Source organism: Bos mutus, chromosome 2 (assembly GCF_027580195.1).
Source record: "Bos mutus isolate GX-2022 chromosome 2, NWIPB_WYAK_1.1, whole genome shotgun sequence".
NCBI classification, from domain to species: Eukaryota; Metazoa; Chordata; class Mammalia; order Artiodactyla; family Bovidae; genus Bos; species Bos mutus.
Window position 1 is genome coordinate 46,287,357 of NC_091618.1, and position 22,647 is coordinate 46,310,003.

The 22,647-nt window shown below is 35.6% G+C and overlaps 1 protein-coding gene across 4 annotated transcripts in view; it reads left to right on the forward strand.

Moving 5' to 3' along the window:
- The window catches only part of ORC2 (origin recognition complex subunit 2), a 37,635-nt gene extending 15,922 nt beyond the window's left edge, over positions 1 to 21,713 (forward strand). For 3 of the 4 annotated variants that reach the window (XM_070388318.1, XM_005909828.2, XM_070388336.1), the window contains 11 exons: positions 2,285 to 2,345; positions 4,921 to 5,114; positions 6,119 to 6,217; positions 8,373 to 8,482; positions 10,910 to 11,042; positions 11,864 to 11,957; positions 13,451 to 13,597; positions 14,191 to 14,362; positions 16,973 to 17,034; positions 17,914 to 18,032; positions 19,955 to 21,713. In XM_070388318.1, coding sequence (XP_070244419.1) covers positions 2,285 to 2,345; positions 4,921 to 5,114; positions 6,119 to 6,217; positions 8,373 to 8,482; positions 10,910 to 11,042; positions 11,864 to 11,957; positions 13,451 to 13,597; positions 14,191 to 14,362; positions 16,973 to 17,034; positions 17,914 to 18,032; positions 19,955 to 20,041 — 1,278 coding nt within the window. In that variant the 3' untranslated portion in view covers positions 20,042 to 21,713. The remainder of the gene's footprint in view (positions 1 to 2,284; positions 2,346 to 4,920; positions 5,115 to 6,118; positions 6,218 to 8,372; positions 8,483 to 10,909; positions 11,043 to 11,863; positions 11,958 to 13,450; positions 13,598 to 14,190; positions 14,363 to 16,972; positions 17,035 to 17,913; positions 18,033 to 19,954) is intronic. The other variant, XM_070388329.1, reaches the window with a different exon arrangement.
- Positions 21,714 to 22,647: the final 934 nt, after the last annotated feature.

Consider the following 22,647-nt stretch of genomic DNA (forward strand, 5'->3'; position numbering starts at 1 on the left):
CCAGGATAATGAATATGTGAGTGGTGTTTCCAGGCCTAGGTGGCTATAGATTTAGACATGTCTGGACTTGTGTACAGGCTCAGTTCTGGGAACCCCTCATAAAATTTTGAGTATAGACATTCAGGGCCATGGTTATAGCCTGTGCAGGAATGTCCTATTTTAGGCAAGTGTAGGTGTGAGACTAGACATGGCAGAGCCTTCCGTGCCTTTGATAATGCTTTTTTCCCCCCATATTATATCTTGTATCACTGTAAAAGAATAAAGCTCATTCTCTCCAGTACTCTTGCCTGGAAAATCCCATGGATGGAGGAGCCTGGTAGGCTACAGTCCATGGGGTTGCAAAGAGTCAGACACGACTGAGTGACTTCACTTCACTTCACAATCCAGTCAATGTTTTAGATAAATTGGCACATTCTTTTTCAAGTTATGGATCACAGCTTAGTGGATCTTGTTGATTCCCTAAAACACGATCAGAAAACCTGTTAATCAGTGGTATTATACCCACCACAATAAGAGACCATCACCCTGAGAGAGTCTTAGTGTTTTATCTTAGAAGGGGTCAGTCAGGAGAGAATATGTATAGGGCTTTGGGATCTGGACTCGAGGGTTTTAAGGCACATCTATCAAGATGGGAAACTGATCTGTATTAGACAAAAATTCATGGCATAGTATTTTAGGATTAGTGGACACAGTGCGGAGAGGGTTTTAAACTGAGTTTCGTCTACGGTAGCAGACAGTAATTGAAATTTACTTATCAAAATTTGAGTTTTGATAAGTAAACAAGTAAGCAAGCTGTTTGCCCTGGTTAGTAATCTGCTATCCTAATGGGAGAATAGATTGCCCAGATGAACAAACTGTCAAGATAAATTAGTTGCAGAAATTTCTGTAGAAAACAGTGAAGTTATTTACTAGTTTATAGCCTTACCTTTTTTTTTTTTTAGCCTTACCTTTTTGAGCAAGAGTTTTCTGAAATGATTATTTTGACACAGGTGTTCTCAGACCTGATAATTAAGCTCTGTGGGTATAGGTTGTCTCAGTTCTCAATCCAGAAATCAGTTTGGTAGGTCATGATCTACAATTTAAAAAAATGAAATAGGATGAAACAGGAAATTTCTATTTTATAAGTATTATTATAATTTAACTCAGTTATATATGCACATGTGTACTGGATCAGGGTGGCAAAATATTTTTAAAAAATTAAGGATCTGTATCAAAAAAGTTTAAATTATACTATGATATATTTTATAAACCCATGGATCAGATCAACTATTATAATACTACTATTAATATCCTGAATCAAAATTTAGTTATAATATTTATAACTAGTGCCATCGACTTATCGCAAGACAGCAGACTTATATTTTGTGTCATATATTCATGTTGCCAAAAAAAAAGGGTGTTTTATCTTTTTATCAATACTGTTACCATGTATACAACCGTAGGCATTTTATTGTGCAGAAATTGAATGGTGTTAAAGTATTAGATTTTGTCAAGAAAAGAAAAACACGTTATATCGCTATAAATGTTTAAAAAATTAAAAATACAGAAGTAAAAGTAGAAATCTGTTTCTGTCCTCACAGACCGTTTTTTATTTCTGGCTGTGCTGGGTCTTTGGTGTGGCACACAGGTTCTCTAGTTGCAGCGCATGGACTTCTCTAGTTGGGGCATGCGGGCTTAGCTGCCCTGCAGCATGTGGGATCTTAGTTCCCCACAGAGGGTGCAGCCCATGTCTCCTGCATTTTGGAAGGCAGATTTCTTCACTACTGGACCACCAGGGAAGACTCCTCACAGACTACTTTAACACCAGTAAATTTTTTGTACATTAAAAGGCCCATTGCCCTAAGTATAGGAATCCCATTTAAGCAAATCCCATTTGCTTACTGATCATCACTGAACAGTATTACCTCTTTAAAAAAAAAAGTCTGCTAATCTGATAGGTGAAGAATGGTTCAAACACTGATAAATTTATGCTTTTTCTTTACATAAAAATAGAAGTCCATACTTTACAGATGTCTGGGATACAACTTACAGTATCACTCTAAGAATCCTTTGGAATTTGTTTGTATCATTTATGTTGTTATAGTCTTTTTTTTCCCCCCAACAAAGTCATTTGTCATTGTCTTCTAGTTCCAGGAAGTAGCTCCTCTAGTTCTAATGTCATCTGTTGAAAACAAAATATTTTTTTTCTTTCCAGCCTTTCTTGCACCCAGATCCATCATTAATTTCCATGTCATCATTATTATTTGACTACTTAAAACTATGTTGCTTTTTTATTTTTGAACAGAACAATGATAAAAGTGAATTTCTGTCAACAGCACCTCGTGGGCTAAGGAAGAGATTAATAGGTGTGTATTTCTTTTAACACTGAGTTTTTTAATTAAAAAAAAGCATCTAAACAAGAGGGAATAATGGTTAAATGGACAGGTTCTAGCCTTAGAATGCTTGCTTTTTCTTTGGTCTGTCACAGGGACTTCTCTATGTCTCAGTTCTTTTCATTTGTGAAATAGGGGCAATAGTGGTACCAGCCTCAGAGTTATTTTGAGATTAATTGAAATAAAGAATGTCAACCGTGCTTAGTAGTGCTTGACCACGATACATGCTTAACAGGTGTTAGCTATTATCATCTTTTATTATTATAACTACTTATTGCTGTTTCTTTTCATGATGGAAAAGATATGGTCACATCTTCAGTTGAATTGTAAATCCCTTAAGGGCAAGGACTATATCTTATATTTTAACTCTTAACCCTTAGCACCATGTCTTTGACATTACAGTCAATGGATATTAAGGTTAGTTAAAATTCTTCTTCAATATAATCACATGCTTTCTAGGTTTATTTGCCAAAGACAGTGTTAGAAATGGTTCTATTGATTTATTTAGAAGTTTTATATTGAAATAATTCAAAATATTCAGTTATACTGAACACTAAACAAAGCCAAGTAAACAAACATGAGTCCCACCTTTGGGGAAATTAAAAGTGTTTTGGGTTTTTTTGGTTTGTTTGTTTTGTTTTGTTTGCAGCACTGTATGGTTTGCAGGATCTTAGTTCCTGACCAGGGATTGAACCCAGGCCACCGCAGTGAAAATGTGGAACCCGAACTACTGGAACTCCAGGGAACTCCCTGTTTTGGGGTTTTTAAATGTTTAACTTTGGGGCAAATTTCTTGTTGACCTTGGTTTCCTAAAGATATCAGCACCTTTCTTGGGGTTGACTCCTTTACAATATTAGCTGACATTGTTAAGTCCATGCCCCGTAGCCATTCTTTTCAAGGTATAAAGTTGATGCTACATTTTTAATCAACATAAAATTTATAATACTAAATTAGTGGATATCTGAAGTAGTAAAAGATGATATATGCAATTGTTATTATTATTTTATGTCAAATACATCCCACATCTTAATTTCCTCCTTACTCCACAGAAGAATCCTTTTTAGAGAGAAGGTGAACATCCTTTTCCTTCTCAATAACCATCAAATAAATACACCAACACGTATGATGTATTCATGTAGATAGGATAAAGACATTGTCTGGTACCTCCTACCACTTCTAACCCATGCATCTACCATGGGCAGCAATCACCACAAATCTGAATCTTCTAAGCTATATATGCCCACAAAATCAAGCCTTTTTTTTTTTTTTTTTTTCAGTATCTATATTTGTTACATGCTGACTGGATATTCTGAAGTGTATCTACTCTTCAAAATAAATAGTGATTTGCTTAAAATTATTTCTTTTGGAATTTAACCTTTTATGATAGTTTTATATTTATTGAGTGTAAAAACTAGTTTTATCCTTACTTTATGATTATAAAACTAGTTTTATTATTTCTAGAGAGTGGTTAGGGTCATTATGGTTTGTTTAAAAATATAACTTTTATATCAACTCTGGGATGGATTGTGCCCATGTATTAGTAGTACTTAAAGTAGTGACTGTCATATATTGAGTGCTCTGTCAGTTAGGATGGCATTTTCAATGGGCAGCAGTGGAAAACTCTGTAACACTTGCTTAAGCCACGGACATTGAAGTGTCTCACATCATAAGAAGTCTAGAGATACACAGTTGGTGGTTAATGTAGTGACTCAACAGTGTCATGAAGGATCTTCCTGTTCTTCCTGTTATTTTGCTTTATCGCTGGCATTTTTCATCTTTAGTTTTGATATTTTATATTGCAAAATGGCTTCCATAGCTTTAAGCTATGGGTATAAGTCTTTGGGACCCCATGGACTGCAGCCCACCAGACTCCTCTGCCCATGGAGTTTTCCCGGCAAAAGTACTGGAGTGGATTGCCATTTCCTCCTCCAGAGGAAGCTGACCTAGGGATCAAACCTGCGTCTTCCTTCGTTGGCAAGTGGATTCTTTACCTGCCGAGCTACCAAGGGGTTTTCCTTTCTTAACTGAGGAGAATCTTTCCGAAAAGCTTCCAGCAAATCTTCCTTCATCGGTTAAATGTTTACGTAGCCAACTCTGGTAGCAAAGGAGGCTGAGAGAGCATGTATTAGGCAAAGGAAAAGACAGTTAAATTTACTGTGATTATTTATTCCTTAGCACATTACCACATTTTACAATGAATTCTATTAGCAAGGAAGAAGGAAAGAACATATTAGGTATGACTGACAATTTCTGCCTCAATTCCTATGTGTTAGGCGTTGTTAGTTGCTTTATATGCATTTCAGTGTAATCTTCACAATGTTTTATTAAAAACATTGTTTTATTAAATTAAGCATTGGTAGCCTCATTTGATAAATGAGGAAACTGGTGCTCATAAAACTTACAAAACTAGCTCTGGTGAGATCATCATCATGTAATGACAAAATCAGAAGTCACAATCTCTTACTTCAATGCCCACACTCTTCCTAATACCCTATAATGTCTCTCTTGGCAAGCTGTCCAATTTTCCCAATTACTTCTTCCCCCATAGTTCCACGGTCTCATTCTGACAGTGAAAGTGAATATTCAGCTTCCAACTCAGAGGATGATGAAGGGGTCGCACAGGAATATGAAGAGGACACTAATGAAGACATATTGAGCCAAAAGATTCAAGCTCAGAATAGAGAAGTTTCAACTCCTGTTTTCAGAGAAACCCCTTCTAAGAAAATGAAGAGAGAGAAAACAGTAAGTGAAGAGAGAACTTTAACCTGAGAGAAAAATTAGTAATATCTCAAAGATAAGCTACCTAAAAGATCCAAATGGGAGGATCAGCACAATATTTTTACTTCACTTATCTACATTTTCTTAGCCTTTCACATAAATTCCCACATATATATTTCTGAACTTTGTGTCCTGGCCTCTTTCTCTCTCCATATCCATATATCAATACCATAGCATATGCTAAAAGGTGGCGATTCAGTTGACTTGAAAAAGAGCTTTTCAGTAAATACTAGTTGGATAATTGAAGGCAAGACTTCTCAGTATATACCTTTTTATATAATTTTCTTTTGTACCACTGTTGATGTATTCAGGTTAGTGTAAGTGTATAATAAATGCTGTGACTCTGGATCCAGGTTGAGTTGTTTGGAGAACACTCCACACATCATGGCCTGAGAAAAGGCTAATTATCCTCTCGTTCTCTGTAAAGACTCAGAGCAGAGCCTACTGCTTGATAGCTTTCCATTCCTTCCTTCCTTTCATAGAGGTCAGTCATGCCCCACATCAGTAGAACCCGTGGTCAGTCATCTTACTGGAATAGTAAGCAAGTCTTTTTTTTTTTTTTTAACCCTTGGTGTTGATATCTTTCTCATTTTCACAGTCCTTCACCCACAGTTATTAAAGAATTTGCTAGGACTGTGTGAGGCAAAACAAAGGTCCTGATATATAAAACCTTTTTTTTTCTGTAAGTCTGGATAGGAATTATATATTGGAATTTAGGAATCATTTTTGGACAGACTACTTCAAACTAGTCACTTTCTTCAACTTTTATGATCCTAAGAGTTACTCAGTTTTATCACTGGAATTAATTTTGCTTGGTCCTTAATCAAAGTGTTGTTGCTTCAAAAAGAAAATACTGATTGCCAAATAAAGAATTTCACTTATCCTGTTTTACACTGCTGTTACTATCTAGTTTTGATATAAAACAAATATCTGAAACTAAGAACTGACTTTGCTTTGTCCACTTTCAGAGTCACTTAGTAGAAAAATATTTTGAAGCCCACAGCAGTTCTAAAGTTTTAACCTCTGATAGGACACTGCAGAAACTAAAGAGGGCTAAACTGGATCAGGTATGTTGCAATGAATGCTACTTCTAAATTTTTCTTATTGTGATCTGAAATATATACTATATAAGCAGCAAAATCTGAAGAGTACTGTAATTATGTTTTTCTCTTGTTTATCATTTCTTCAGGACCTACAGTAATCATCAGGGTCATAGTTTCTTTTTTTATTTTATTGACATATATATACTTGATTTACAATGTTGTATTAATTTCTACTGTGCAACAAAGTGATTCAGTTATATGTATATATTTTTTTTTCACATTCTTTTCAGTATGGTTTATCACAGGATACTGAATACAGTTCCCTGTGTAGGGTCATAGTTTCTTTGAAATCCATGTACCATTAATCTCTATTGTTAATTTAGTCCATATATTCATTGAACCTCACATTGGTCATAAAACACTGACTGACCTGATTCTGAGTTAAAAACCTTGCAAAATGTAGTGGGTATTCTGCTTTCTGATACTATGGAAAGCCTGTCCAGTACAGTAAGGTAACAGGGTTACTGTATACTATGGTTCCAGTGTGTCATATAAAAATACCATGCAGTTATACCCAGGGCTTTTATTCATACCTCACTAAGACAAGACACAGAGATGCAGAACCATCTGAATAAGAAAATGTTTGATTAGAAAGTGGGCTTGATAATTTTAGTCAATAAGACATTGTTATTGACTCAGAGAATCAAGATTTTATTATTTTCTGAAAGTAGAATTCAGTGCAGTTTCCTAAGGTATACAGGACTTTTGACATACTTTTCAAGCTATAGAAAAAAGAGAGGAGATTATTGGGTAAACCACTGTGACCTGGATGACATGGTGCTCTGTGGTTGTTTTTTTTTGGGTGTTTTGTTTCTTTCTACCTGGCTCATTGGTATTGCAACTCAAATCAGAGACTAGCTGAAAACATGTGTCAAGAAACCACATTGTTCCAAGGAAGAGATGGCACTAACATCTTGTTAGCACATCTGTTTTTATATAAGCAGCATGGGGGTGGGGGGGAAGTGGATCTAGGGTCAAAGTAGGACTTCACGGGACCTAGAGACAAAGATCTCTCAGAGAAGGAAAGAAACACCTGTTACTGATAATGAAAGAAAGGAGAGTCTTTGATTAATTGCGGACATAGCTGATGGATACAGTCTTAGTAGCACATGTCAAGAAACATTTATATCTCATGTCTTCCAGTTAGCTGGGAGTTGGCTGATCTAGGATTTGCTCCACATATCTGTCTTCCTTATTGGACCTCCTTGGAAGGTTACCAGAGGCATGTTCCTCTCATGACAGTGTCAGAGACAGAAGTGAAAAAACAAAAGACCTCGTAAAGCCTGAGCTCAAAACTGTCTCTGTCACTTCTGCCTCATTCTGGTAGCCACCGTAAATCACGTGGCTGAAAACAAAGTCAAAGAGCAGGGGACTAGACTCACTTGTTTAGTGGGAGGGATTGCAAAGTCACACAGCAAAGGGTATGGATAGGTGGGCGGCAAGTGCTGGGGCTAGTAATGTAATTCTGCACAGATGGAGAGAGATTTTTTAAAGCTACCTGCTTAACATTTCACTTAGAATTTGTCCTATTTCTCTTTAAGTATGTGAATAAATAAAAACTGTTAGCAAAAAATACACACTATAGGCTAGAGTGTTTAGAGTCTTGATTGCTGCACTAGTCCTCAGTATTAAAAGAATATTTTACTTAAAGGATAGAATGATGAAAACACAGTAGTGCCAAGGTAAAAAGGGATATACAGCTTTTTGCTCCTGTTTTCATTTCAAGAAGTGAGCTGTGTTTAGTTACCAGAATGTCTGGATTTGTTGTCAAAACTGGGAGGCAGGTTTAATCATCTCATGATGGTAACAGTTTTTTTTAGAAATTAAAGCCTTACATTTGGAGTTCATTGTCATGTAAATGGTTCTAGACAAAACTTAACAAATTCATTACTGTTTTACATGTTTGTATGTAAGAGTATATAACACATTTTACAAAAACAAATATTGAAATACTATGTATATTCAGTAGAGGCACTCATAACCAAACCTGATTAAAGTAATATTTCCACTAATAACCTCTTCTAACCTCGACCTGTAAGGGAATATTTTTACTTGGAATTGATTTGATGTATGTGACTTGAGAGTGATCTTCTTCCTGCCCTCTTCCTTTTTTTTAAAGCAAACTTTGCATAACTTATTGAGCAAGGTTTCTCCTTCCTTTTCTGCTGAACTTAAACAACTAAATCAACAGCATGAACAGTTATTTCATAAATGGATGTTGCAGTTACAGTAAGTACTATTGTCATTGCAAACCTCTGTAGAATAAATATATTTACATTATAATATATGTACATAAGTCTATGTTAAAATCAAAGCAGTTAGACATTAATTTTTTTTGCAGTGACCTTGATATGCATTTTTACTTATGTGTAAAAATTTGAAAAAAATAGTTGTTTTCCCAGTTTTATGACCCAAATGTAGAAATGTCATATTATTATATGACTCTTCTCAGAAATTCCAATTTACAAAAAATGTGTCTTTTCTAAGTTTAATCAAATTTGAAAGCTTTTATAAACTAAATACCCTTTCTTAGAATTATGAATTATTACTTATAAAGATATTTGAAAATATAATTTGTCAAGATTGATAAATATATCAGATTTTATTTCAGTTTTTCACAGCCAAGTTTCTAAAATGAAAGAATATATATTTTTCTTTTAATCCCATTCTGTTTACATGTACTATAGACCTTCAAATTTCATGAGATCTGTTCTATAAATATTATTTTACCATTTTTAAATTGTTTTTTTTTAGAATATTTTATCATTTCCCAAATACTTAAGGTAAAATTTTAAACTTTCATTAAAATACCTAGAATGGTAAAAATTAAAATATTGAAAATTTTTCTATAATTATTTTTATATTTGTATTTAAAAGAAACTTAGTATAAGGAAGTGTTTAAAACGTATGCTAAAATGTGAATACAGTAAGAACATAGAAATTGCCACAGTTTTCCCCAGTTGATCCTGGTTTTCTTTTGCCAATAATAAATCAAAGGATTATGCTAGTAAGAAAATTATTTTCTTCCCTGTTAGGACCTTACCTTTTCTGAGTAACTATGTATGGATCTGTTCATTATACGTTTATATAGCAGATCTTCACTCTAATCCTACCCCACAGCCCACCAATTCGTTTCTTCCCATATGTCAACTTTGATAACTTGATTTGCTTTGCTTCCCAGTCTAGACCTCATAGTCAGCTACTTCAGTAGAATTGCTAGTTCTCTGAATTTCCTTGCTTGGTTTTTCCTGCTGCTTTTACCTTGCTAATCTCCACCTTTGGGGATTTATCTCTTCTCTTCTTCTATTTCTAGGCTATCCTGCATTGCTGCAGAGCATTTCATAAATACTGTTTCTGATTGACCTCCATAAACAATCATGGAGTTGAACTTTAACTTGACCCTTCATGCTTGATGTTCTGGGTTGTCTCATCCACTCTCTTGGCTTGAGTTGCTCTTTGTATGTGAATAACTCCCATAACTGTATCTCTAGCCCAGCCAAAATTCACTTCAGCAGCAGACATGAATTATATTGAAAGTGTCCATGTAGAAATTCCATAACTAATTCATTATACATAAAATTTAACTTATCTTAAACCCATCATTTCCACTTGCCCCAACTACCTAGGGTAGTGCATATCACTTCATCATATAGTTGCCAATGCCAAAAAACTGAGTTATTCTTAATAGTCCTTTTCACTTATCTTCCATGTCTAATCATTCTCCAAATCCAACTGATTTGATCCATAAAGCTCTTCACACCTTGTTTTTCTCCATGACACCTAATTCAAGTCCATAGTCTTCAGTTTTACCCTCCTTCATATCCATTCCCCAGCTCAGCCAGTATAATCTTTCTAAAAAAATCATGTTACTTTCCTACTTAAAACCCTTCACTTAACACCTGACTGCTGCTGCTGCTAAGTCGCTTCAGTAGTGTCCGACTCTGTGCAACCCCATAGATGGCAGCCCACCAGGCTCCCCTAACACCTGACTACTAACTTTAAATGATCATATTCCTTAGAATAAAATCCAATTAATGTCTTAGTTGGTTTAACAAGACCTTTTGTGATCTGGCCCCTGCTTACTTTTCCAGTTTCATCTCTCAATTAGCAGCCTATTAAAATTTTTTTAGTTTCTTATACCTAGTGCCTTGTTCTTTCTTTCCTCCTATTACTTGAAAGGTTATAGGAAACGCTGATACTTTGGTCACCTGATGCAAAGAACAACCTCATTGGAAAAGACCCTGATGCTGGGAAAGATTGAGGGCAGGAGGAGAAGGGAGTGACAGAGAATGAGATGGTTGGATGCACCACCGAATCGATGGGCATGAGTTTGAGCAAACTCTAGGAGATAGTGCAAGACAGGGAAGCCTGGTGTGCTACAGTCCTTGGGGTCGCAAAGAGTCAGACATGACTTGGCAACTGAACCACAACAGGAGCTAGAGAGAAAGCTACTGAAAGTTGGAACTACAAGCTTGGTGTACAGATAAGAAAATTGTGCTTTTTCTTTACGTATGTTGGGAATCAATATATTAATCGTTATTTAGCCATGCCAGTTCTTCCTGTATTCTTGATAAACTTAAATGAAGGAAACTGGTTGATTATAAAATTGGCAGTAAGAACTGAACTTTAATTTCATGCGTGCTGTTTTTCTTACAGCCTTGGGTTCAACATTGTGCTTTATGGTTTGGGTTCTAAGAGAGATTTACTAGAAAGATTTCGAACCACCATGCTGCAGGATTGCATACATATTGTCATCAATGGCTTCTTCCCTGGAATCAGTGTGAAATCAGTAAGTTTTAAAAATGTTTTAAAAAAGGAGTAACATTATATCCCCTGCCAATCCATACCGTCATGTTAAAGATGATGCTATTTCATATTCTGAAGCATTCATCTTTTGTTTTTAGTTTTTACACTAGTAGGATTGCATAGTGCTTAAGATCACGTGTTTGGACTCAGAGGGTCCTAGCTTTGAATCCCCCTCCTTGAATTTCCTATTTGGTAACTGAGAATGTATTACATCTTAGGGAAATGTTAGCTTTGTTTACTACATTGACTATCTACAGTACTTCTCTGAAGGATAGGATTATGGAAAACTTCAACTTTATTATGCTTTTATGTCACTTTGATACTCTAAAAATAGTAAAAATTCAAGTAATAGTATATCGTTCTTTGATCATTTTTACACCAGATGCTCATTTCTCTTCATCATTTGAAAATGAATTTAAGCCTTTTGGGCTCTGGATATTAACCAATGTAATACTCCTTTTTTAAAAATGTCCTGAATATTTGGACCCTCTTTCATTTGATAAATCTATAGTTTTATATTTCTCACATTGTTGGGTTTGTTTTATATTTTTACTACCCTGCTTATATTATCTTTATACCTTTGCTTCCCCATTTCCTTTTAGTAATAACTTATGCAAAAAAAATAAATTAGATCTACTTACCTTAAAAAGTAGGACTTTTGAAGTAATTTTTCAAACTTGGTGGGAAATCCAAATTTATTTTTAATTAATTAAAAAAAAAAAAAGGCTTGACTTTCTGGTTGTTTTTATCCTACATGACAGAATAAGTTATAACTGACATATCTCTTTTGCTTTTATGACATAGGTCCTGAATTCTGTAACAGAAGTCCTTGATCATGTGGGTACTTTCCGCAGCGTGCTGGATCAGCTAGAGTGGATAACAAATAAATTTAAGGAAGGTAACGTGAAGAAGATGTTCTGTAGTTACAGGGTGAAGCTAAGCGTGCACGTCTACTTGTTTGTGTTCTAGTGTACACAAAAATGTGGACAGTTTTAATAATGATATTTCTTTCATTGCTGATTTAGATTTCTTTAAAATAATTTCTCCTTTCCTTTTCTGTGAACTTCACTTAACTAACAGGAAAGAATTGCTCCTGCTATCTTGAACTTATATAGCCAAAGCCCTTTTTTTTCCCCTAAAACCTTTTACTTCAGAATAATTTTCCAGTTTTGTTTGGCTAGTGTAAAGTGCTTCCAGCCAGTTGGAACATCTGTATCTTACAGTTTTGTATTGTTTAATATGTTTATAAAGTATTATTTCTTTATCCTGAGGAAATATCAATGCATTTGAATAATTTCATATACTAAAATCTGAGAAATGGGAAAAAAATTGTTCTTTTGGTATGAGTGTTTTGGTTATATGAGCATTTCAGAAAAATAAAAATAAAATTATTTAGGGGCTAACAATTGTCCTAGTCATTGCTTAACAATTAATTGGGAGCTTCCCTGGTGGCTCAGATGGTAAAGAATATGCCTGCAATAACTAGACTTGGGTTTGATCCCTGGGTTGGCAAGATCCCCTGTAGAAGGAAATGATAACCCACTCCAGTATTCTTGCCTGGAGAATTCCATGGACAGAAGAGCCTGGCAGACTGCAGTCCATGAGGTGGCAAAGAGTCAGACATGACTGAGCGACTAACAATTAAATGGAGTACTTGGTTATGCTTAATGATTTAATAGATGATTTTGATATTATTTGTATGCTCATTAAAATAGGTGCCTGAGTCATTTTTAATGTGTATATGTAGTGTATAATCTGTATTATATAATCTATAATAAATACATATTATATAATCTATAATTTATATTAAATATATTTATAATTATGTAAATCATAAATATTTTAGTTCTATAATATGCATGTTATCCAAATTTTACCTTCACTGACTTTTATATTTTACTTCTCTGACCTTCTTCGTGCCTTGAGGAATATCCTAGTCCTCTCCCCTTCTCTTGTTTTTGTCTCTCGGCTTTTATGATAATGGAGGTTTTCTATATTCTCTCTTAATGCTTAATGTGAACTCTTTTAGGGATGGGGATCCATCCCCCCTTGCAGTTCAATATCCACAGATTCACCTCCCAATCTAATATGTATTTTGCCTTATTAAAACTGGTTACTTCATGGATTGATTCAAGTGTTAACCATTCCAGTTGTCTTTAACTGCTTCAGAGTCTACTGATTTTCAATGAATTTCATTTTTTTAAGAGTATAATTATGTCTTGCCTGTTTTATGAGTGACTGACATGTCTTCTCAAATAAATTGCATACCCCTAACAATAGCTGTTTTGCCCTGTATTACCTTGATATGTTCTTCAGTACATAAGCCTTGCATGTGGTGGGGACTTTACAACTACTCACTGAAAATAATAATTGACTTCTCTTTCCTTTTAGATTCTTCTTTAGAACTCTTTCTTCTTATTCACAACTTGGATAGCCAAATGTTGAGAGGAGACAAAAGCCAGCAAATTATTGGACAGTTATCATCTTTACGTAATATATACCTTATAGCATCTATTGATCACCTCAATGCTCCTCTCAGTAGGTTGAATGTTCCTGTTTTTTCTTCTTGGGATAACAGTCTTTGAAAATTACTTTTCTTAATGTTTTAAGTCACAGCATTTTTATTGTTTTTACATATACATTTCCTTTGTTCCATGTTTAAAAACACAGTTGCCAAAAATATAGGTGTCCTCAATCTGATTTAGAACATAATTCTTGGAAATAAAAATTTTGATAGTAAAGGGTATGTTTTATGGTAAAGTTTCTTGAAGAAGAGGAGACCCAACTATTATTTGGGTTTCTTTCTAACTTTTCTTTGTGATACTGCAATATTTATTTTATGCCTTCAGTTCAGAGACTTTGTGATAATCCTGTAAAACAAAATGCTGAATTATTAAATTTTTTAAAAGAATGCCTTGGTAGTGTTAATATATTTTAACCTGCATTTAATATACACATAAAGATTCAGATGGTGATTGATAGTAAAATTAGACTGTAAGGTACTGATTTTGATGGTGAAATAAAAATTCACTTTATTTAATGCTTTCTTGTTCTTTCCTAGAGTGGCATCTAGTAACAGGACAATATGAAAATAATTAGTCATTCTTATTTTTTTTGATCATGTACTCTAGTGTGGGATCATGCAAAGCAGAGTCTTTATAACTGGCTCTGGTATGAAACTACTACATACAGTCATTATACTGAAGAAACCTCCTATGAGAATTCTCTTTTGGTTAAACAGTCTGGATCACTACCACTTAGTTCCCTAATTCATGTCTTACGAAGCCTTACCCCTAATGCAAGGTAAGAATGAAAACTATTGCTTCTTTTTTAAAAAAAACTTTACACATTTTAAGATATGCCCTGTTAGGTTTGACTGGCAGTACTTAAAGTCCTTTCTAGGTTTGCAGAGAAGTATTATCAATGATAATAATAGTCGCTAGTACTGGGTTATGCATTGGGTAGACTACTCAGTAGTAGTCTCAAATTGCCCAATAATAAAGCAGAGGTACCAGCATTTTTAATAGATTTTTATGTTTCTGAGTAAGAACATCTCAGTGGTCATCGTTGAGGAAACAGCAGAGTTTTCATGGATTTTACTTACATATGATAGTTATTTTTAATTACATATTGAACATTATGACTCAGACACAGGGCCCTTTACACGAAATAACTTTTTTGATCCTCATAACCACTCTAAGGTAGATGGTAAAGGGCACAGAGATTTTGATTCCATCCATGTGGTTCCAAAGCTCATATTGTTAAACCTTGAAAATCTTTGTATATAGTGTCTCCAGTGAAACCCTTCAGCAGCCTAACCAAGATGCATATCTGAATTAATAAGAGCTAGTTAATAAAGGCTAAGAAAAGTTGTATATAGCATAAGCCAGCAAAAAATAAATTGTGTAATTAAGCTGTTGAAAAAGGCTTTTTAGTAGCCTCACAGGGAGGCCACAGAGAAACGTACAGGGAGGTCCAGAGCATTCCTTTCCCAACTACCCCCTGCCAGTAGCTCACACCACAGAGCGGTGTTAAAGCCAGGAGACCGACACTGGCACAATCCATAGGGCTCATTCAGATTTCACTTTTGATACGTGCACTTATTTGTATGTATGTGTGTTAGCTCTGTGCCATTTTGTCACGTGTAACTTTGTGTAACTACTACCACAGTCAAGATATGCAGCTTTATCATCACAAGACTCCCTTGTGATGTCAACCCTCAAGTGCTAATTTTAATGAATTGTATTATTCTTTAAAGCTATTTCTGTACACTTAAAGATTATCATTGCATTAACAATGAAATATGTATTAAATGGCTTCCCAGATGGCTCAGTGGTAAAGAACCCACCTGCCAATGCAGGAGACGTGGGTTCAATCTCTGGATCAGGAAGATTGCCTGGAGAAGGAAATGGCAACCCACTCCAGTATTCTTCCCTGGAGAATCCCATGGACAGAGGAGCCTGGCAGGCTACAGCCCATGGAGTCACAGAGTCAGACACGACTAAAGCAACTTAGCACATATGTTAAATGGGTATCTAATCAAATTTTTTGATGGAATTGGGAATAGAAAAAGTGTTCATTCAATTTTACTATTATGCTTACTCCTAATGGACTGTTGCAAGTTACTACATATAAACTTGGGAATCCAGCAATGCAGATATTCTCAACATGACGCTGACTGCCCTAAAGCAATTATTTTTAGTTTGCCATACCTAAATGTCTATATGCTAGCCTCCAGTGCGTCTTTGGTTCATCCTTTACACTCCAATACACATTTAGTCTTTACTTGGTATGAATGTGATTGATCAAAAAATCTTCACCAAATTCAGTGGTGTACTAAGTTATAAAGTGATCATTGAGATGATCCAAAATGTGCTTATAGAAATTATCTTCTAGACTGTAATAAAGATGAAAATGCAAAGGTTTAAAATTTTTGCCACATCCAGGGACTTCTGGGAAGTTTAGTTTTGTATAACACTGCTTCCAACCTAGTAATTCTACCTGGTACACTCTCCTACAGAAACAGTTCCAAAAAATGAAAGAATATTTATTATGATTTTATTTAATGTGTTATTTTTTATTAATTTAAATTGTAAGTAATGTGAACATCCAAAACCAGTAGGAAAATGGTAAGTTTGTGGTATGATAAATGAGCAGGCATTAAAAACTGTTAAGGAAGAAATTTTAAGACGTGGGAAAATAAATAAGTGAAAAAGTGAGGTTTAAAATGGTGTATACCATATATAAATGCATGAATTTATGTTTTCACAGTACTTCATTCCACAAAGACTTGAGACAGCAGCATATGCAAATATGATCTCCACATCAAATGTTAGTGGCTATAATTTTAGGGTTATGGAATTAATATTTTTCTCTTTAGTTATTTTTTCTTTCTTTAGTTTTTATTATATATTCCAGGTTTTCTATAGTAAACTAATCTCTAGCCTAAAAAAATTTGACCCTTGAACAACATGGGGGTTAATCTGTGTCTAACTTTTCATAGTCAGCACTCCATAATCCACTGCATCTGCAGAGTCAATTAACTGGGGCTATGTAGTTCTGTAGTGTTTAGTTGAAGAATATGCATATGTAAGTTCGGTTCAGGTTCAGTCACTCAGTCGTGTCTGACTCTTTGCAACCCCATGGACTGCATGCCAGGCTTCATATGTAAGTAGACCCATGCAGTTCAAACCCATGATGTTCAAGGGTCAGCTGTATTCCTAGATTTTCTTTAAAAGGAGGTAAAAATGCTTCTCCTTTTTAAGTAGACCAGGGTATGGTGTTCTTTGAAAAAGGAAAGGAAGGTAATATAAATGGGCTAAGTGTTTCACAGTCTCTGTGTACTTGACTATTAACTGTTATCTGTGGATGTTAACATTCTGGATTTCAATTTGTTTTTGTGTTTTTCCTTAGGGGAATTTTCCGGCTACTAATAAAGTATCAGCTGGATAACCAGGATAACCCTTCTTACACTGGTATCCAATATTTATGATATTAAATTGTGTGACCTTTGTTTCATCCCATAAATTCTTTTTCCTGGAATCTAATAATAGCACTGCAGTATTTCACAGCAGTAAATAAATGGTTTGCTCCGTGATCACTGTATTTGCCATATTGAAAAGTTTCAAGCAACCCCACAGATACACTGCTGAGCAGGCTATTTGTATTATTTGTCAATACAAATTGAAAAACAAATCCAATATACTTCTTAAATTTCCTCTGTTAACTATGAATGTGTGTCTACCAGCTACATATATTTCATATACTGGGCAACTTAGATTTTCTTTAACTTGAGTGCAAATAATCTGTTAAACACACATTTTAATAATCATTCAGGGGACTCCCCTGGTGGTCCAGTGGTTAATACTTCACCTCCCAATGTGGGAGTTTCAGGTTCGATCCCTCATTGGGGAGCCAAGATCCCATATGCTTTGTGGCCAAAAAACCAAAACATAAAATAGAAACAATATTGTAACAAATTCAATAAAGACTTTGAAAAAATATATATTTTTTTAAAAATCATTCAGCTCTCACTTGACTTACTAGTTCCCTCTTTTAAAAAAGTCAACTTTACTCACACTGTTTATAACTGCCCATGAGATTATATTATCCTTGGCCACAGTTGACTGCTTTCAGCCAATCAGTTCTCATTAAAAAAATGTAAGCCACAGTATATAACACCTAAGTATTCTCTAGTTTTGCTTCTTCGAGAGGTATTTACTCAGCATTTACTGACTGCTTTGACATACTCGGGTAATAGCACTTTTTTCCTGTCTTTTTCAGCATGGGTATGCATATATGGGGTCATGTCTTAAATACTGACTTATGTTCACATCTTCTTTTGAACTCTCCAGGGCTTTGTTTTCAAGACTTTTACCAGCAGTGTCGGGAGGCATTCCTTGTCAATAGTGATCTGACACTACGGGCCCAGTTAACTGAATTTAGGGACCACAAGCTTATAAGAACAAAGAAGGTGAGACTTTGCTGTATAACATTGTATGCCAGGAATAGTGTCTCTTGTTTACTTAAGGACAAGTATGCCTGTTATGAAACTGAGATTGCCTTGGTGTGTCACAAGGATCCATTTAGGCAGTGTGCCATTTGAGTTCTGTAGAAAGAAGGTAGAAATACTCCACTTCAGCATGGAGCAGAAGACTTATGACTTCTAGTTCAGAGTGACAAACAGGCCATTAGAAATGAGTCAGATAATCATGTTCCCTTCTCCTCTATTCATTAATCCTGTCCATGTGTATTGAGCACTAACTGTATATAAAGCGTTAGGATACAGAAGTTAAGCAAAAACCTAATTTCTTTTCTCATAAAGCTTAAAGTCTTAATGGAGAAGATGGGCATTTGTCAAATAATCACATACATGTAACATTTAAATTGTGGTTAAGTCCTATGATCAGGAGGGACATGGTTCTGAAAGAACATATTACAGTAGGTGGATTTGACCTAATTATGTGTATCAGAAGAGACCACTGAGCTGAGACCTAAAGGAAGACTAGGAGATTTACAGTCATCAAGGGAAGGAAGAGCATTCTAGGCAGGAGCAGCATGTAAAGAGGCTCTGGAACAAAACAGCAGCCAGCATGACACAATCCCGTTTCATTCTGAAGTAATGAGAAGTCATTGAGAAAATTGTTCTGACAATGGTATGGAGAGTGGGATGGGGCAGCGCAAGGTGGGCACTGTGAAACCTCAGCGCACAGAGGCCAGCTGGGAAGGTATTAGTAGCCTGGCTGAGATGATGGCAATCTGGACTAGGTTAAAAAGAGAAAAGTGGTTGGGACTCAAAATTGACAAGAACTGATGACAGACTGGATATGGGAACCAAAGGAAAAGAGAGTGTCAAGAGTGATTCCTGGTTTCTGGCCTGTTTCTTTCCTCCATAACCAGAGAGATGGTGGGATCACTGGATGAGAAGCTGAAAGAGCAACATTTTGGGGAGACAGAGCATGAGTTCATGGTCTTAGTATATTTGGACTTACTCCAGTTGAGGTTCTCTGGACATTTTCAAGTGGAGATGTCAGCTGGGCATTTGGATTCCTGGGACAAGATACCAGAGAAAAGATCTGGGCTAGAGATAAAAGGTTATGATTCCTACCTATTTATATTATAATGGAAACCAGGCTTTGGTGAGACAGTCTAGAGAGAGAACATATAGTGAGATTAGAGGGCCAGAAACGGCCTAGAAGTGTGATATTTAATGGCCAAGTAGAAGATAAGCCTGCAGAGGTGGAACAGCCAGAGAGCCAAGAAGAAAACCAAGATGTCATAGAAGCCAAGAAGAGAAGCATATTTTTAGGTCAGGATTGTCAGGTGCTACCGAGAGGCCAAAAAGACAAAGACTGAAGATACATAATGAATTTAGGAAAATGGGATTCCTTGGTAGCCTAACCAAAAGCTCTTTTGGTGTGACATGATAATGATGGTGGTAGGTAGGTTGGCTTGGGTTGAGTAAAAAGTGAGTAAATGGAGACCACTATTTATAGACAGCTCTTCTGGAAAGGTGCCATGGTTTTATGATGGTTGCAGAGAAATGAGGAGTCTAGTGAGGGTTGTTTTGTAATTGGAGATACCTGAACCTATAGCCAATGGGAAGGATCTGGTTGAAAGGGGTATAAAAGAACAGAGATATCAGTGGTGTAGTGTTTTAGAGCAGGAAATACCCACCTTCTCATTCTTTAGTCTTCTTTTCCACTATAACGTGGTTTAACTATAAACTCGGTGTATTTAATAGCTATATATCCCTCTGTGTCCCCTGGCTGCCCTTGTTTTTTATACTTCTCTATTCATGTGAACTATTAATGAAATCAAGTCCATTTTTTTGTTTAACATTTCAAATACATTTCTTACAAATGACTAACATTCAGGTATTCTCACACCTTTTAGGGAACTGATGGAGTAGAATATTTATTAATTCCTGTTGACAATGGAATACTGACTGATTTCCTGGAAAACGAAGAAGAGGAGTTATAAAGCGCTCGTGTACTCTTGGAATCTTCCGTGGAAGAGCTATACCCCAGCTGCCACTCCTCTAAAGTGTTGTGTTTACATCCAACATTAGACTCGTCAGTGTACAGATTTTAGGTGGGGAGGGGTAATGTTGTCACCTAGAACCGGGATTAGCCTGGCTGGTATACCATCCTAGTACTATGCAGCGGTCCTCAAAATGGAGAAAACGTGCCTTTCATTCATTACCTCTCTGGAGACTTCTTGCTGGAAGGAACAGTGCTCAGGGACTCTTTGGAACTGGATGTTTTTGAATTCTTTTATACCAGAGATGATGCTCCTAATTTTTTTGAGGGCCTTTTATCACTGTATTTGCAAATGTGCTTGTTCCAGAGTGTGAAAGTTACAGACAGTGGCATAAATGCTTTATTTGCTATTTCGCGTGTCAGAACTGAAGAGTATGATGGAGTAGGCAGATCATCCTTTTACTGTTTCTGAAATAGCTTAATAAAAGCTATGGGACTGGGGGAAAGTAGGTGATTTTCAGCTTTCTCCTTTTGGATTTAGGCTACATGCTGATAGAGGAAGGAGCATGATGCTATTCAGTTAGGAAAAGTGGGAAAAACGTATCAAGTGTACAGGGTGTACGCCCATCCCAGAAAGCACATCAACGACAACAGATCATGCTCCTCAAGACAGTTAATGTTTGTGCCATCACGTTCATGATATGAGTGAGAAGCCAGACTAGAGAAACACAATCCTGAAAGTGTATTTTAGTTGTTTTTTCCCAAGGCAACAGAAAAATTTAATTATTGTATATCAACATACTTTTTTTTATTTTCTTGAATAACATGCAGATGAATAGCTTATTAATGGCTGGCTTTAAGTTAATTTGATTTCTCTTATCAAGTAGGCCCACCTAAAACTCACTGTAAGACATTTCAGTTTTTTCTTAAAGTGACAATTTCAAGCCTCCTAAATACACAACCCTTTTCTCTTAGGAAAGAAAAAAAGGCTAACCTTGACCACTGGAGTCAGCAGATAGTCTTTATATACTCCCTAAAATGTTTCATAGTTGGAAGTTAAATTCTCTGTCACTGTACTGCATCAGCATTTCTCACTCATTTCTTATCTTGTAAACCCCTTTTATGAAAATATTTCCCCAAATGCCCAGAATTTTTAAAATCATTTCATGTCATATAATGAAGTAATTTTATATTAAACCCATGTATAAGGGGGGTTAGTCTTAACCATAATTACTGATCAATATTTAAACAAATTGGTACATGAATAGGATTCAAAAATTTTTTAATTGTACCAAAGGATATTCAGTGAAAAGTGAGTTTCCTTACCATTCCCCCATCCAGTCCCTTAGGCAGCCATTGGCAGCATTTTAAGCATTCTTCCAGAGGTATTCTATGCACATCTAAGGGTATTTGTCTATATTTCTCCTTTTAAAAACACAAATGGTGGCATATGATACTTGCTGGTTTGCACCTTTTTTTTTTTTTGCTTAATATATTTAGTTTATAATAACTTACAATATAAAGAAACATATACAGAATCTTTAATGACCTACTGTGAAACTGCATTTGCCCTTAAATTTATCTACTGGTTTATTTTTATATTTTTTGTGTCTATACTGTTTGCAAGCAATATGTGTGAATAGTCTACTATTAATAAAGCAATTTGGATAGAACTTTTTTCTTCCTTCATTTATAGTACTGTTTTGTTACTTCCAACTCCCAGATTCTCTGGGACTTTTTTTTTTCCCCATCTTTTGGCAATGCAATACAGCATGTAGGATCTTAGTTCCCCAACCAGAGCTAGAACCTGTACCCCTTACATTAATAGCACAGAGTCTCAACCACTGGACTGCCAGGGAAGTCCCATAAAGTGCTATTTTTTTACTAAAAATATTTTGAAGTGCTTCAAAAATTTTATGAGTGCACCTTACAGCTCTGATAGTGATCTTGGCAGAATTATATGCTCTTCACTAACTTGTTTCAACATCAGTGTAGCTTAAGCTCTATCAGTTTGACTGCTAAGGCTCCAAACTTCTGCTGTTACTCGCTTCTGGCAATATTAAACAGACCTGAAACCTTGAAAGATTCTTCTGGCTTCTCTTAATAAAATGGCTGAAACAGGGCTAAAAAGGTACAGAGGATGCAGGACAGATATTTGTAGTATGCAAACTCGGCATAATACTGAATTCCGTATGCAGAGAGTTCTAAATGAGTTCCTGTGTTATTCCATTAATAGAAGCAACTTTCTTAGTATATTTGTCATTTTAATACATGAATATTTCATTCTTATAAAAGATCAGGCAATTTGAGGGATGGTTTATAGATTTTGCTTAACTTAAAAAAATTACTAACGAAACTTTAGAAGTCTACAGTTGACCCTGAACAACACAGATTTGAATTGTGTGGGTCCACTTATGTGCAGATTTTTTCCAATAGTAAATGCTACAGTACTATATGATCCATGGTCCGTTGAACCCACGGATGTAAAAAGGGAAACCAAGCATACACAGAGCCAACTGTAGGTTACAGCTGGATTTTTTACTGTGCAGAAGGTCAGCATCCCCACGATGTCCAAGGCTCAACTGTACTTCAGCTCCAGTTCTCAGC